The sequence below is a fragment of the Chiroxiphia lanceolata genome, chromosome 6 (assembly GCF_009829145.1).
Source record: "Chiroxiphia lanceolata isolate bChiLan1 chromosome 6, bChiLan1.pri, whole genome shotgun sequence".
Lineage (NCBI taxonomy): Eukaryota > Metazoa > Chordata > Aves > Passeriformes > Pipridae > Chiroxiphia > Chiroxiphia lanceolata.
Genome location: NC_045642.1, coordinates 14,543,497 through 14,559,400, shown reverse-complemented (window position 1 = coordinate 14,559,400; position 15,904 = coordinate 14,543,497). Strand labels below are relative to the sequence as shown.

General features: G+C 37.4%; 1 protein-coding gene across 1 annotated transcript in view; it reads right to left on the bottom strand.

Moving 5' to 3' along the window:
- Positions 1–15,904, bottom strand: part of OTOG (otogelin) — a 100,447-nt gene that overhangs the window by 25,945 nt on the left and 58,598 nt on the right. Inside the window, exons 33-36 of the mRNA XM_032691064.1 lie at positions 14,296–14,574; positions 5,199–5,316; positions 4,464–4,543; positions 335–4,062 (exon numbers count right to left, since the gene is read on the bottom strand). Of these exons, the coding sequence (XP_032546955.1) occupies positions 335–4,062; positions 4,464–4,543; positions 5,199–5,316; positions 14,296–14,574 (4,205 nt within the window). The remainder of the gene's footprint in view (positions 1–334; positions 4,063–4,463; positions 4,544–5,198; positions 5,317–14,295; positions 14,575–15,904) is intronic.

Genomic DNA, 15,904 nt, shown 5'->3' with positions numbered 1-15,904 from the left:
GGCACGAGCAGGCATAATAACGGGGATCTCTGGAAAGATATATTTTAAGGAGAGCGATATGACAAAAGCATATAAAAGCACCATTTTTGCCAAAAAACCCTTTTAATGGTCACGCCTCAGAAAACTGAGGAATAAAACTGAGTACAGTACAGCATCTAGGAAAAAAACATTATGTGCAATGAAATCATCCAAGGTTTCAGATACAATTGATAACATAACTGTTTGATACAGATATTTTAAATTCTCAAGATCAAGGTACGGCTCACAATTTTTTTTAATCAGCGTGTAAAAGACATATTCCAAAACAGACAGATAAATATTTATAGCTACTCACTGTACAAGTTTGAAGAGTTGCTGTTTCTGGAGGCACAATAAAAGGTGATGCTGTGACTCCTGACACGGCTTCAGCTGTTGCCAGTCCATCAGAAAGTGTTGTAGTCAAGTCATGAAGCGGTTTGGTAGATAAATAGGCAAACGAGGAAACTGATGGAGCTTCTGTGTCATTTGGATGACCAGGTATCATTAGCAGGGAACTCAGAGAAGGTGTTTGCATCTCAGATGATATTTCAGGTTTTGAACTTTGAGTAGTACTGATTGATGATGCAGCTGTAGAAGAAAATGGTTTTGATTCAGAAGATGTATGTATAGTGGACAGAACTGAAGTTTTGTTCGTGAAATATGGAGAGTAAAATGTCTGAGGTGTTTCTGGGGTAACACCCTGAGTAAGAACAGGTTGGACTTGTGTTGGTAGTTGTGGCTCTTCAGATTTTACTGTGTCAAGGGGCACAGCTCCTTTTGCTTCTGAAGTAACAGAAGTGGGCTTCACAGCACTTGTGATGGGTTCTGTGGTCACTTCTGCTTTGCCTAAAGTTGTTGATGCAATACTAAGATTTTGCCCAGCACTGCTTATCATTGAAGAGGCTGAAGCTGCAGCTGTACTTGCTACAAACGTGGAACTCAAGGTGGTGGCTGAAGGTGTGACCTGTTTAGGCAACACCACAGTTTTCTCTGTATCGCTTTTGCTTGTTGATGTGGATGGCCCACCCCCCATCACAATGGGAATTTCTGTTGTTTCTGGTAACAAAACTGTTGAAGAGGTTGACTTAGGACCTGGTGAAGATGAGGTTGTTTCAAGTGTTTGTCTTGAATCAAGTGATTCAGAAAACGAGGCCTGGTGTGTGAATTTTAGATCCGTAGCTGCCTTTTGTGTGGAAAATGAAGGAAATGGCTCCTTTTTAATTGTTGTTAAAGAGGAGGAAGCTGCAAGCACTTCTGGTGAGAAAGAGGGAATTTTCGTGCCAAAAATAAAGTCAGCTGTTGTTCTAGTTGGGACTGTAGACTGCAAAACAGAAGTTCTTAATACCTCTGGCTGCGTGACCGAATCAGTTAAACGCAAATATTTTTCAGTTGGTAAAATAACTTTTGTAGGACCTACTGAGGAAGGCAATATACTTGAATGAATGCCTTCTGGTAGCGAGGTCATTAAGGGGTATAAGGAAGGCAGTTTTGCTGTAGTGGATTTTGTTAGTGTTTCTGCAGGATATTGGAAAGCTGGGGAAATGCTTTGGCTCATCAGGGAAGGTTCAGAAGTCCGATGATCAAGTTCCATAATCTTCTGAGTAGAAAAATGTGGTATAACCATGGTCTTTGTGGTCTGTACTGAAAGTTTATGTCCTGAAGATGTCTGCCAAGAGAAGGGGCCTGCTGAAGATGGAGGCAGGGATGGCTGAGCTGCAGCTGCAGTGAGTTTCACTGTATCTGTTATACTTTGGACTGTAGGTTTCAGTGTTGTAGAAACTGTTTTAGTTTCTATTGAATATTTTGGTGTGGTTGTTACTTCTGGTATCCGTTGTGTTAAAGAAGGTGAAGAAACTAATTTATCTCCTAGATACTGAGAGACAGAGAAAGTGTAAGAAGACTTTGTTACTGGAAGTACAACAGAAGGGGACAGAGAGGGTTTTTCTTTGCCTGTCATTACTTTTGTGGTTGTTATGAGCTGGCTGCTAAATTCAGAGGGTGGGGAGACTGTGGCATTAGTGATATTCAAAATGGCTTTGCCTGGTGATTTTTCATATGATTCCGTTGTTACTAGACTTGATTGTTCTGTTATAGTGGATAAAATAGAGAAAGTCAGAACTGGAGAGGTCTTTTCTGTCGTTAACATAGATTTTTCTATAGTTGTTCTTGGGTATAAAGAGATTGTTTCATGGGATGTATGCATGGGACTGAGAGTTGTCAGTGATACTTCTTTTCCATCTGAGGGTAGTGAAGGAAGAGAAATGTTTAAAGGGATTAGAGAACTTGATGGTGAAAAAGTCAAGGCAGATGGCTTTCTAGTAGAGATGGTAGTAATACTTTCCACTTCTGATTTATCAGGCTGTGTTGTCAACAATGTGGTTTCAGTCCCACTAAGGAGAGTAAGCGGAGATCCAGCAATGGATGTTCTTTGAGATGATTCTCTTTCTGTAGCTACAAAAGGAACTGTGGTGGTTTCTTTGGTTTTCATTTCTGATGTGGTAACACTACCTGAATATGCTGAAGTGCTTGTCTTCGCTGTACTTGAAACCAGAGTTGACTTGTATTCAGTAGATGCTTTTCCAGAAAACAAAGTTGTCTTTGCTGCTAATTCAAGAGGGGATGTTATTCTGGATGTTTCCTTAACAGACAAAGGTGTCACTCTGATAGTCTCAGCCACAACAGGATACTTTGTGTATAATGTAGTCAGGAACTGTGTTGTATTTAGAACTGTGTATGAGGGGTAACCTGTAGTCGAAACAGTTTTAAATGTTTTTTTAAATTCACCTGAAGCTGGAGAAGCAGGAGTAGGAACAGACACTGAAGGTCTTTTTGTAGAAAGAGTGAAATATTCTTCAGTTGTAGAACTAGGGTGTAGCGAATACGGAGGGAAATAGGAACTTGATGTATGCTCCACATGAGATGTTGTTTTGGGAATTTCCTTTTTATGAGTTGCAAATGATAAAGTTGTTTCTGATGATCTCTCTTGAGTTTGTAGAGTTGTCTTCTTCGAACCTAGAGTTGTAGTGAAAGGTACCTCTGGAGTACCAGTCAGGTGTTGAACCATTACAAAAGGAGGTTCTATAGTTGTCTTTCCTAATGAAATAGATGGCATGGACATTGGTGAAAATGTTGTCTTCACAGTTTGCTTGGTTAAAACAGCTGTTGCTGAAGACACCGGTTTTAATAAAGATGAAGTAGTGAGCATAGGAGAAACTGATGTTACTGTAACATTAGCTACTGTGCTAAAAGACTGTTCTACACTGATTTTTGTCCCTTCCGAAGTTCCTGTTAAGTTTACTGGTGTTGTATATGAAGGCACATCCAGAGGTGGGGATCTGGAAAACTGTGGCACATATGCAGTAGTTTTATCTGTTATTGATTCAAACGAACTGGGTGTAAACCTTATAACTCCTTCTGGCTTTACTTGTGCTTCTTTTGTGGGACGTGTTCTTATGGCTATTTCAGATATTTCCATTGTTTTAGTTTTGACTGGCATTTCTGTTGTTCTAAGTATGAGTGGCGTCCCAGTAAAAAAAGTAGCAACTGGTTTGCTTTCTGATTCTGTGCTTGTAGTCACTGCATGTGTAGCAGTTAGTGTCTGAGGTTCTGTGGCCCTCAATACTTTAGTGGAACCACTACTGATCACTTGTATCTTTGTGGAAGTTTCTGAACTGACAGCTGATGGAAACACAGGAGAAGTGTCAACAGAAGCAAACAAGCTTACACTAGATTTTGTTGTCCCAGATATTGCTGTTGTGCTTCCCCCAGATGTCATTTCTGTTGACTGTGATGAAATGTTTGATGATAAAGTTATTGTTGGAAGTGTTGTACTAGATGTAACAGCTGAAAATTCAGTTTTCCCTGTAGTTGCAGTGAGCTGCAATTTTGTAGCAAGTGTTGTTTTCACGTCCTTTGCTCCCGTTACAGGAAACGAAGTTAACGCTTCACCGATCACTGCCAAACTTGCACTTGATGTTATGTGTGGGACTGCTGGTGTTTGAATGCTGGGAGGCAAAGGTGGAATATCATCTGCAGGTTCAATGCCTGAAATCAGACACAGGAAAACAGCCTGAAATTCATGAATAATTATAGTATGAAGCTAGCTTAGTTACAGGTTAACTCATATAACTGATCTCTTCAATTGCCTTTAAACTTCTAAAGCTCGGAGAAAAATTAAAAAATAAATTCATTAAATCATTTGCTTGAAATATAATGTTACTGAAATGTTTTGAAGCAAGAACATCTTACTTAGTTTAAGATTTGTCTCATATTTTTGACAAATGGAATTATTTTAACAAAAGTATATGTTAAGTGAGCTCAAGATTCATATAACTAAGGTCACAGTTACACAAATGTAGGCACTGATATTTGAAATTATGAGTAAAGAACTAAGAAATTAATAAGCTAAGTATAATACATAAAATATATCATTTTTTCAGACATACAATCTTCAAAATACACGCATCTTTGAGTGATTTCATCCAGCAACATATTGAGAGGGCAGGCAGGGATACATCCTTCCACTCTAAAAGAAAAACAGTTATTATTAACTAGATGAACAGTATCTTCCGGACTGAGAATTTAATTTTAGAAGAATTGAATTTATATATAAAGTATGTCTGGTTCACCTCAGTGTACTCCTTCAAAATGTCACTGCCATGACTTCCATTCTCACTCAGACCTAAGCTAAAGCATAAGCTCTGTGACACTCAGCCTTTGAAATCAACAGTCACAGGTTCAATAGTGAATACTATTGCTTAAGAGACACCAAATATTTTTACATGCGAAAAACAAAATGCCAATTTTATCAGGCTTTGCAAAAATTCCAACTGGGAAGAAAAAGCAAGTACAGATATGGCTGTTGCTATGAGATAATGGAAACACAGGAGCACAACTATTTGAAACAAACTTGTAATAACCTTTCTTTATTAATACCACCCCCAGGCTGTACACACAGAAATATACATCCAGAATCTGATGGTACACTAACGACGGAAATGTCACTTTTATGTAGCTGCAGCAACAGGTTTTATTCCATTTCTTTTGCCTTTGCCTTAGCTCCTTATACAAGAACACAGTCCTGATATACTAAGCATAATTCTGGTCACTTATATTTCTACTATCCTGCTTAAGTATATTGCCCAAATTACACACTTTTCCATAAAAATACAGATACTTACTTTGGTACTGTCTGACAGTTTTTTCCAAAAGGGTCTCTACATGTCTTGAAACAAGGGCTTGTACAGGCATCATAATGCCATTCACATGTAGAACGGGACAGAAATTTAAATTTGACATCTGAAAACCAACAAAGATCTGTTATTCTCATATATTTCTAGAAACACACAGAGATACGTATCCCTAAGGGGCATGCTTTGCATTCACTGCAGCTCTGCTACTATTTCTACCTGTTTCCTCTACAAATAAAATTGGTAATATTTTTAACTACTAAGGTTTTTAAAATAGAAAACTGGTTTACATTTATGCAGCATATATTAGAGTATGCTTGTTCTACAGTATTTTACTCTTTACAGTATAAAAAAAATCATTGAATTAGCCACATTTACTGTACATTACAATCATAGGAAAACTAAAATCAGACAAGTTAGAGCTGTTGCTTTTAAGTTTTAAAAACTATATCAACAACAAAACTATATGTTTGGTTATTCAAACAAAGTGTAAAATTAAGATTATGATGTTTCTGTACAATTACTGCTATTAGAATCAAAATTAAATGCACTATTTGGATGCACTGATACACTTTATAGCATAGGCCATCATAACAATTGCTTACTTCATGTGTAAAATTTGCTGATATAACACAAAGGTGTACATAACTTGTACAATACAATTGTATTTTTAAAAGCCAAAACAAAGCACCATTTCAAAGCAATCAGAAATTATGCCAGCTAAGGCTCTTTAAAGCAGTATGTCTTAACATTTGATCTTCTCAAAAGCCATACAAGATAGCCACTCCAAGAGAAATTAATTCAAAACCTCAAAATATTCTGAATCTGAAATTCTAACTGCTTCCATAATGAACAAAGCAACTCACTTAAGATGAAACATGTAGTCTTGCAAAGCTTAAAACATATACTGCACCACACAGAATACTAGTACCAGTAAATGAAACTGGTACCAGTAATTAAACTCTATGGCAAATTTAAAAAAATATCCCAAACCTAACTCAACCAAAATACAACAAAAAAACACCCCAAGCTGACTTCAGAGCATCTGTGCAGACGGTGCTTATTGAAAGATTTCCAAGTCACATAATGGGAACCGAAAGTACAAGTTCAGATAGAGGAAGAGTTAAACTTCAAAGTGAGAATAAACAGAAATAAGGATCAGCTATACTTCCAGTACTTACTAAATTATGCAGAAACTTTACAAAATTAATGTAAAGAAGAAACAGAGTGTAAAATCTGAGAGGAACAAATTTATGGTAATAGTCATGTGGGTGACACACACTTGTATGTTCAAATGCACTATCACACTTTCTTTTTCAATTCCAGCCCTCCCCTTCTGCCTGCAGAACAGTTTCCCACACAATACTACATTAATCCAGTGCTCTTCCAGCACCTGCAAGATTTACACAATATATCTAGACTTCAGTACCTGAACTGTGACAGCCCACCCCAGCTCCTTCTAGTAGCAGTAGGGCAGGGCAGTGGCCCTTCCCTACATTTATGCCTCCATCATGATACATGGATCCCCTCTGAACTGGTAAACCTGAGCTTAGAGTAATGTTGTTCAGAGCCTACAAAGAGTAACTGCTCTTAATGTTTACATTAATCACCAGAAAGAAAATGCTGACTGCTTAGAAAGAGATTCCATTTTTAATGTTTTGAAGTATTTTTTCTTTTAAGTTTTGCTGATCTTTGATTGACTGAGATACAAAGAAAGTAGTTCTTTTATATCTTCTTGAAGACAGTCCATTTTTCTGTGAAGATCTTAAGAAACTGTTCTTCCTGAAATTTAGGGACATCTGTACTTACAAGTAATTATCTCTCTGTCATTATTAACCATTAATGTCTTCTTCTAAAATACAAATAATTCTCTTAAAAATATAAGTCAAACTCAGACAAAAGGATGTGTAGGTTGCCATCTAGTGTCACCCCTTTTACATCTCACTTTATCCATGGACGTAACTTGTCACTGCTTTTAAAAACATTATTCTTATGACAGTAACAAATGCTTTTATGAAGTTATGTTCCCATAAGAAATTAAGTACATGTCACTGAATTCTTCTGTGACCCCTTCTACTGAAATTAATTTTAGTTACTTAAATCTACTGGAGGAATTAAGGAATTATTTCCATATGTTTTTCTGACTGATGTATAGGGTTCTGTATGCACTGACTGGTCAGAGTGATAAGGTTTAAGAACAAAAGAAGATACATGACAGAAAGACAGAATACATTAGAGACCTGTTGGCAGAGAAAATCACCAACAATAGTAACAACCAGCAATAACAGTAAAGCCTAGTGGAATCCAGGAAATCTCATTCATCAGTCTACCCTAGATTAAGTGCACAGACCAATCCACAGGTTTTAACTCTTGCCACAAAACTCACCATTAACCACTGAATAAGTCTGAAACACAATAAAGGTACAAGCTTTGCAGAGGACATACTGTAACCCAAAGATGAATGATAGTTTCTCAATTTAGCAGAACAGTGATCGTGAATTAACACTTCCAAGTGCTGGGATTAACATACCATCTCCCATTCTCCAAATAAACTTTATGAAATGATAGCCATGCTTTCCTCAAGCTTTTTTACAGATTAAGTTCACAGAGTTTGGTGGTGTTGCATGCCTTGGTAGGAATTAGGGCGAATTTCTACATAAAGGCATAGCATTTGTTGAGTGGTTCATAAACACTTCTTTGAGTCAAGAACGAAGTCACGCTTGTCTGCAAATTTTGCCCCTACTTCTCCAGAAAGAACTATGGACAACAGATGAATTCATGAACCTGATCACAAAAATTGCTTTCAAAAGCTGTAGAACCAGTTGACATTTTGTTTTCCAGTCAAGGGATTTTAGAGAATTGAGTATGCCAGTCCAAGCTGTATTAGCATGTATTAGTGTGAAATTACATTACAGAGCACACCAAATCCCCACAGTAAGAGTTGAAGATATTGCATTGTTTTCCATTATCTCTAGAAGTTTTCAGTATGTCTCAGTAAACCCATGAGGTATAGTGAAATCTGTGCTTTGTTATGAATTATTAGAAAATGCCTTTCAAGCATTAGGAGAACTTCAGTCATTTATCATATTTAAAGTTTTTACTACTGTAAACATCACTTCTGAAATGCCTAAGCATCCCAAGGACCTAACATTGACTGCACAAGCCACTGTAAAACAAAACAAAACAAGAAACACAGCACGGAAACAACCTCTACTCTGCACTGGTACGGCTTCACCTTAAGACCACAATATATGATTAGAGAGTGTCCAAAGGAGGTAATGAAGATGGTGAAGGGCCTTGAGGGGAAGCTGTATGAGGAGCAGCTGAGGGCACTTGGTCTGTTCAGCCTGGTAAAGAGGAGACTGAGTGGAGACCTCATTGTGAGGGGAAGAGGAGGGGCAGGCACTGATCTCTTCTCTGCGGTGACCAGTGACAGGATCCAAGGGAACGGTCTGAAGCTGTGTCAGAGGACATTTATGTTAAATATAGGGAAAAAGTTCTTCCCCTAGAGGATGGCTGGGCACTGGAACAGGCTCCCCAGGGAAGTGGTGACAGCACCAAGCCTGACAGAGTTCAAGTGTTTGGACAACACTTTCAGGCACGTGGTGTGACTCTTGGGGTTGTCCTGTGAAGGACCAGGAGTTGGACATCGATGACCCTTGTGTGTCCACATCCCTTCCAACTCAGGATATTCTATCATTCTATGAAGATGCAGTTCCTGCTTAAAAAGTTAAGATGAAGTAAAGATTAGACAGAAAATGAAGAGGAGGGGAAACAGAGGCACAGAACCATGGTCTGAACTAACATGAAGTCAAGAATAAGCCAAGAGAACAATAAAATATCTAGCTAAAATATAGGTTATTTTGCTTCTCTTGGTAATCTATATATTAACTGTGACCCCAATACCCACAATCATTTAATCTTTAACATATAAGGAAAAGCAGTAACAATGTGCTTTAAAGCCATTCAAGCACCTGTCTCCCTAAACTGAGGGAAATGTTCCTTTCAGTCTCTGTATAGATTTTAGACATTACCTTCCACATCAGGCCAGCCTCAGCTTTGTTGTTACTACAATACTGCAATTCCTATGACTGAAACCATCACAGCACAGAAACTCTGGATTTTGCCAGTGTCATGGCATGAATTCTCTATGCTAGCCAGGATGCTAATCAGCCACCTCCACCACATGCTTCCCATTTTTTTATACTTAAATTCCCCCTCCAGCAACCATTAATACAAGATTACTGTACCCTATGCAACAGCAAAGTTCACTCACAACAAAAGAATGATACACAGTTTACAGACAATGAATCAAGCTTCTGGTATCAGGCATGTGCTCCTCAAAAGGATTCGTCATGGCATTTGAAAATATCCATGTGTCTCCTAGTGAAGTCTACAAGCATTTGTCTTCTGTTTGGTGACACAGCAAATCCTTCACAAAATGGTGAATTATGTCCTGGGTGGCAGTTGCTGCAGTTGACACACCAACTGAGCCCACAGTTCTCCTACCTAATATGAGCTGAGCATATCAACATACTATAGTACTGCAGAAAGCTTTTGTATGAATGTATACCTGCAAAAGACGATACTGCCAAAGACGATATATTAAAAGATAATCCCCAACTCCATTGCTTGCTCACTTTCTTGGACTTAAGAGAAGCATTTTCTTCCCTGTAACTAAGGATTTCTTTTCTCTGTGGCTTTCAAAAATGGTACTGTGATAACAAGAACAGTTGCTACCATTTAATGAAGAATTTTAAGTTTTTATCACTGACAGACTGTGGTATTCTGTTGAGTCACAACCACCTTTCTTAGTAGCTTGGCCACTTTTTTGGTGTTGACAATTCCTAAAGTTCGCAAGTCCAGACTGCCTTGTTTTTCTATGATTTTACCTCACAGAGACAAAATTTGCCAATGTTAGAATCTGTATATTATGATTAATTGCATGTTATGCTCCCAAAAACGGCAATTTACTGAAGAGTAAACCCTAAAAATTGAAATGTTTTAATGTTAATAAAAGGCTGTATTTAAAATCAGGGTTTAAAAAATAATGAAAAAAATTAAGTACTTGGATTTTTACTCTTACCTGATACTTTTTTCTGTTTTACTGTCTTTCCCCCAAACTCCAAAAAAATTTAATAGGTACAAAAATTGCTTTAGAATTAGTTCTATTTATAACGGCAGCAAAACTCTGCTTAGTAACTTAGATTGCCTATCTCCTCAGTTACAAGTTTAGAAACATGAAATCCTATCTACCCACTTAACGTACACAAACTACCAGCAAACTCTGTTCATGGCTTCTAAGTTTCTTCAACGAGAAATGTAAGCAAACATCACTGGAAAAACTAAACTTCGTGCCCAGCCAAAACATCCCTGAAAGAAAAGTGTAATTATCTACCTCTCAAATACTTACGGTTCAGTTTACCATTACAATGTTAACTGTTTAATCTCCTCCTATGCAGTTGAAAATGAGAGGTAAAACATTATTCTACAGTAACCTTAGTCTGATTCTGTGAGCTACCAAGCAGATGTGCTCAGTGACATACCCTGGATCTGCAGGTTCAACAGCAGTTGCTCAGCATTATCCAGTCTCAGGGCCCATGTCATGATCTTTTGGGCCAAAAAAGCACATGAGCTCAAGTTAAACTCAACAGCAACTTGTTATGAGTAAAACAGGACATTCCAGAAAATTAATTCTACTCATGGAACAGGATAAGAGTAAGTTGAAGTTAAAATAGTCAATGTTATTATGTATAAATCTGGCTTAAGGTGGAAAGATGGTTTTGCAAAAAAAAGCTTTTTCATTAAAATTTATTAAATTTTCGGTTTTGTACTGTGTTCCCAAATGTGATCCAGTTAATTAAGATACTAACATTAAAAGGAACCAAAAATGCTCTGTATCAAACTTAAACATGGAAAAATACCTCTGTGCAGTGTGTCTGTACCTTGAGCTTTTAATTTTAGCTGAAAACTCCCTAAAACAGGCCATATGTTTACAGTGAGTTAGCTATTAAAGCACATAACTAACATCATTTAGAACTTTGTTGCAAAATTTGTATAGGGCAAATCACATTTTTATGACACATATAAAAATAACCCATAGTGATCTTAAAGGGATGATAATTATATGAAAGATGAAAGGTAACTAGCTTGAGCACATGATTTCAAAAAAAGGTAAGAAAACTGCAGCTATATCCATAAAAAGATCATCAATTCCCTACATATGCTGATTCCCCAACAATTTCAAATGTGAACTGATCACTCTTACATGATACCTCTGTGCTTGTCCATCTGGTAGGCCAAGTGCCTTCTTTCTTTTCACTGAATGCATACCAACCCATTTGCCAGTAAAAATTCCTGAACAGAATGCAAAAACGTATTCTCTTGTAAGTATAGGCTAGATATTAAAATTCAGTTATCAGTTATTCAATTTCCTCAAATGTTTGTGGGAACAGGACAGCAGACAAATCTAAGTATAATGGACATAACTCAATTTAAAAGCTGAAGTGAATTCTCATGGAAAAACACTTCGCAGTCTTAGCCCATGTGCTATTATATAGTGCAATTTATAGCCAAAGTATTCCAATGCGACAATATTTATCACGATGAAATTGGAAAAAGTGACTCGTCAGCTGACTTTAAACAGATATCTATCTATTGCTGTGGTGATCAGGTCATTTAAAATTCTTCCTTTTGAATGTGCGTCACAGCATGAAGAAGTCTCATGAGGAACTTTCTGGCCAAGGGGATTTACTGGGCCTATTATTCTGCTCCCGATATTTATCCTCTGATTCCGCAGGAATAGCTGTTCCAGAGTTTGTGATCTAATATGTAAAGCATTTACAATAGTCAGCAGGAAACTCAATATGCTTTTGCCTGCGCACTCTGGAGCTGGTGTAACTTTTCCATTAACTTAAACAAATGCTGCTGTATTTTTAGACCATGTAATTACCCTACATCAGCAGCCTGGCCCTTGTGAAAGTACACTGGAGAAAGATTCAAGCCCTGTGTTTCTCTGCTTATAAAACTCTGAAACCCAAGCCCTCGGATGTGGCGATTAATGAAATACCTCTCGATCATTTGATCTGATCCTGCTTGCTGAGGTAAATTGTTTTAGTTTTCCATTCGCATAGATAGGATTTTTTGATATAATGACTGAAGGGTAAAGACTTCACACTTGAAAAGACGTACCATTCTGTGCTAATGGACGACCACTGAGAATTGGAACATGTTTTAACCTTCTTCATTCCTCCCTCAAAGATAAAAGACTGAGGAGATATTTTTGTTATGTCCAAAAAAAGTTCCTTGCTTGAAATGTTGTATGAACATCCTGGTAATAGCATTAGGTCCCTAATTCTGCTGTCCAAAAACCTCAACATCTCTGCGATTACAAGCATTTGTCAAGAGGCAACAGGCATTTGGCAATGACAAAATCTGTCATTTTTCTGAAGTTGGAGTGTGCCAGTCAACAGCTGCATTAGGCTGTCAGCACAATGTACTGCAAAACACCGGTAGATTCACAATGACACCATTAACACTTTAATTCAATGTTTTGATAACAAGAAGCTCCACGAGGCATACAGTTGGCCTCTTCTATCACAGAAGCCAGAGGCTGCTTCAGGTTTGTCTGTGCCAAGATTCAACATGGTCGCTGTAAAACATGGCCAGGCCATGCTTCATTTGATACAATATTTCATTTTCTTTCTTTGTTCGTAAAGCGATTTCAGTGTCAGAGAACGAAGAGATGATTTTTAAAAATGGTATTGCCAGGAATACTTATTAAAATACTCCCGTTACCCAAATAAACAAATTGCTAATCCATTTAAAACTACAGCACAATAAAAAGCTTTAGAACATAAAAATAAACACTTGCAGTGATCTTGGAAGTTTATATACCACACAATAGCCAGTGGATTCAGCAAGTACTGGTTGTTGCTGAATTTCATAAAGTGATATGAATACGTCTGTTGTATCTGATACGTCACAGCAAACAGAAGCTAAAGCAAACAGTGGTTTCTTGAATAATCTGCTTTGCTTTCTTTTATAGGTCAATATAACTTCTTGCATCTTTTTCTTGACCTCTTCATGTCAGCACATCTTCATGTCAGCACATGGTTCCCAAGTGTTTAGAAATATGTAAAGACAGTTATTCCAACCATTTCTTTTCCTTAATAATCTAAAAAAGAAAGATCTTGATTGATTAATGATTTTTTTGTGTGTTTTCTTTATCAGTTTGTGTAGGAGCAACTTCTGCAGCCAGCTCCTATGAATGGTCCTAGGAGAGAGTATCCCCTTCATTTCTCATCCTGAAGTCTCAGTGGAATGAAACTATTATGGGAATGGGAATCCCTCAAATAGGTAGAAACACTCTTACAGCAGTCTGAGGTTTGTATTCAAGAGTTGTAGCTGCTCAAGAAACATCAGGGAAATGGATATCAAGACCCTCAAGAAAAGGTGAATACCTCCAACTAGATGATGACTAAAATACTAGGGGTTAACATCCCAAAGGGCAGAGCATCTCTGAGTGGGTAGTGGATAAAAGTCAAGGTGTTTTTCACAGGAAACATGACTTCTGAGGAGGCCATAAAGCTTGGAATGAGAATGCACTGTACAGAAATCTCTCTCTTGGCAGCAGGCAAAGGGAAAGGAGGAGAAAACATCATCGACAGACCTCAACTTTTAGAGATCCTTTCCATTCTTTTCTATTCCCTTCATTAATCCATTATTCATGAGCACAAATTTTCGACTCCTTAAGAATTTTGTTACCATCTACAAGGCCAGTATTGCCCACAAACTATACACCAGGACATGTATTTCCAAAACCAGTTGGCAAACAAAAAAACTACACTGTATGTCAAGCTATTTACTGGTTTTTCACAAGAAAAGAGAATCTCATCTTCATTACAACGCTCAGGGATTTTAGAACCTTTTCAGATTTTCACCCTGCACATCATGGAGTACCCACTGGTCCCTGTGAGGTAGGGGAGAAGTAAGCAATCTCATAACCTCCAAAAATATCAGCACCATTTAGGCTGGATTTTCACAGGGAGCAAACTGCTGCTCATAATATTAAATTTTAATCACCTACCTACAAGTTTAAAAAGGGTTGACAGTCTGAATTCCTCTGAATGATGGTACTTCAAAAGCTCAACTGAAGAGGCTGAAATGTGGATGAAATATCCTGGTTTTGCAAATGACTCAAAGGAACTGTATCCTGAAAGCCATGTATTCTTGTGAATGACAAATGTAGACCTGTTGTGAAACTCTTCAGTTTTTTTCCATTTGGAAAGAACAAGAGTATTATTGGAGACCAACTGAAGAAAATAGTTTGGTCTCTCAGCTGTTTCAAATGAAATCAAGTTGGAATCTGAAAAACAAAATAAAATACACAGAACTCATTTACTTGCTGATATACGTATAATAAATTAAGCTCATTCTGATGTACCACTACTGATATTAGTAGTGTGAGGAATGAAAACTGACTTAGGCCTTTCCAGTGAAAACAGTCTCAATCTTGTAAGCAAATACACTATGTATAGATTTCAGAGTACTACATTGTGAAGGATAGTTACTTTTCTAAATACTCTACAGATTTCAAGAGGAATACAAGGAGATTAAGACATTTGCCCACACCAGCCCTGCAGTCAAGCAGAACTTAATTTGCAGTCTTTGCTAAACCATTTAATTAATAAAAATTTAAACTTCATTTGACTAGCTTTACAAGTAACATTTGCCATCAGGAATTTATAGCTTAAGAGCTCAGCGTTTCATTAAAAACAAATTACGAAAACATATTTTGCATTCAGCTCCCTGCCCCTTCCTCTAAAAATGTTACAGCAAAGTCTGTTTTCTGGCAAATGTCCCCTCATGATACCTTACCCTGCAATCAGCACTGCTGATTTCAAGCAGCCTCTGTACAACCAATTGCAGAGCAGCAGACTTTGAGCCTGTTACAGGCATCTGTTGCTCACAGAACTACTTCATTCTATTTTGCTGTAAACTCTGCTATTCTCTTGAAAACAGTCATTAAACTACTGTAAAATCAATTAACACTCTAGGACTGTATGGAATGTATCCTCTATTAAAAGGATACATTATCACATTCTGGCATAACACTTCTGGAAGATCACCTTATTTTCTGAGCATTTGAACTTCAATTAATCTGAAAACCCTAGCAGTACTAGTGAATGTCTTTTTATTATTTGCCTGTAGCAAGAAGCTATTAAATAAATAACAATGGACAGTCAGCGTGATTTTTAACATCTGCTATGTAGCCAGTCAGTGCATCAATGCCCAAAACTCTCCATTGTCCACAAATGGCCTGAAACTGATAAAAGACCTGCATTTTGCTGATATATGCATAATATTTACTTGAATTTTCTATGAAAGATATATCATATTGATCATACGAACTCCTCCATAACCAAATGATGAAATTCCATTTGTTCAAATTGGACTATAAAGCACAAATTCTATTTGCCAGGTTAAATTTTGAGCAGATTTTTATATGGGAATAGAGCGGTAGGACTGACCTTCCCTTTCCAAACATAAATTGAATGCAATGTACAAGTGCCTCAAAACTATGACTAATAAAAGAAATCTGGCCCTAGATATTCTGTTACATGAGTTCTTGTGCCAGTTCTACAGACAGCAGTATTAGTAATCAAATGCTTGTCATTTTTTCAACTGACCCATAT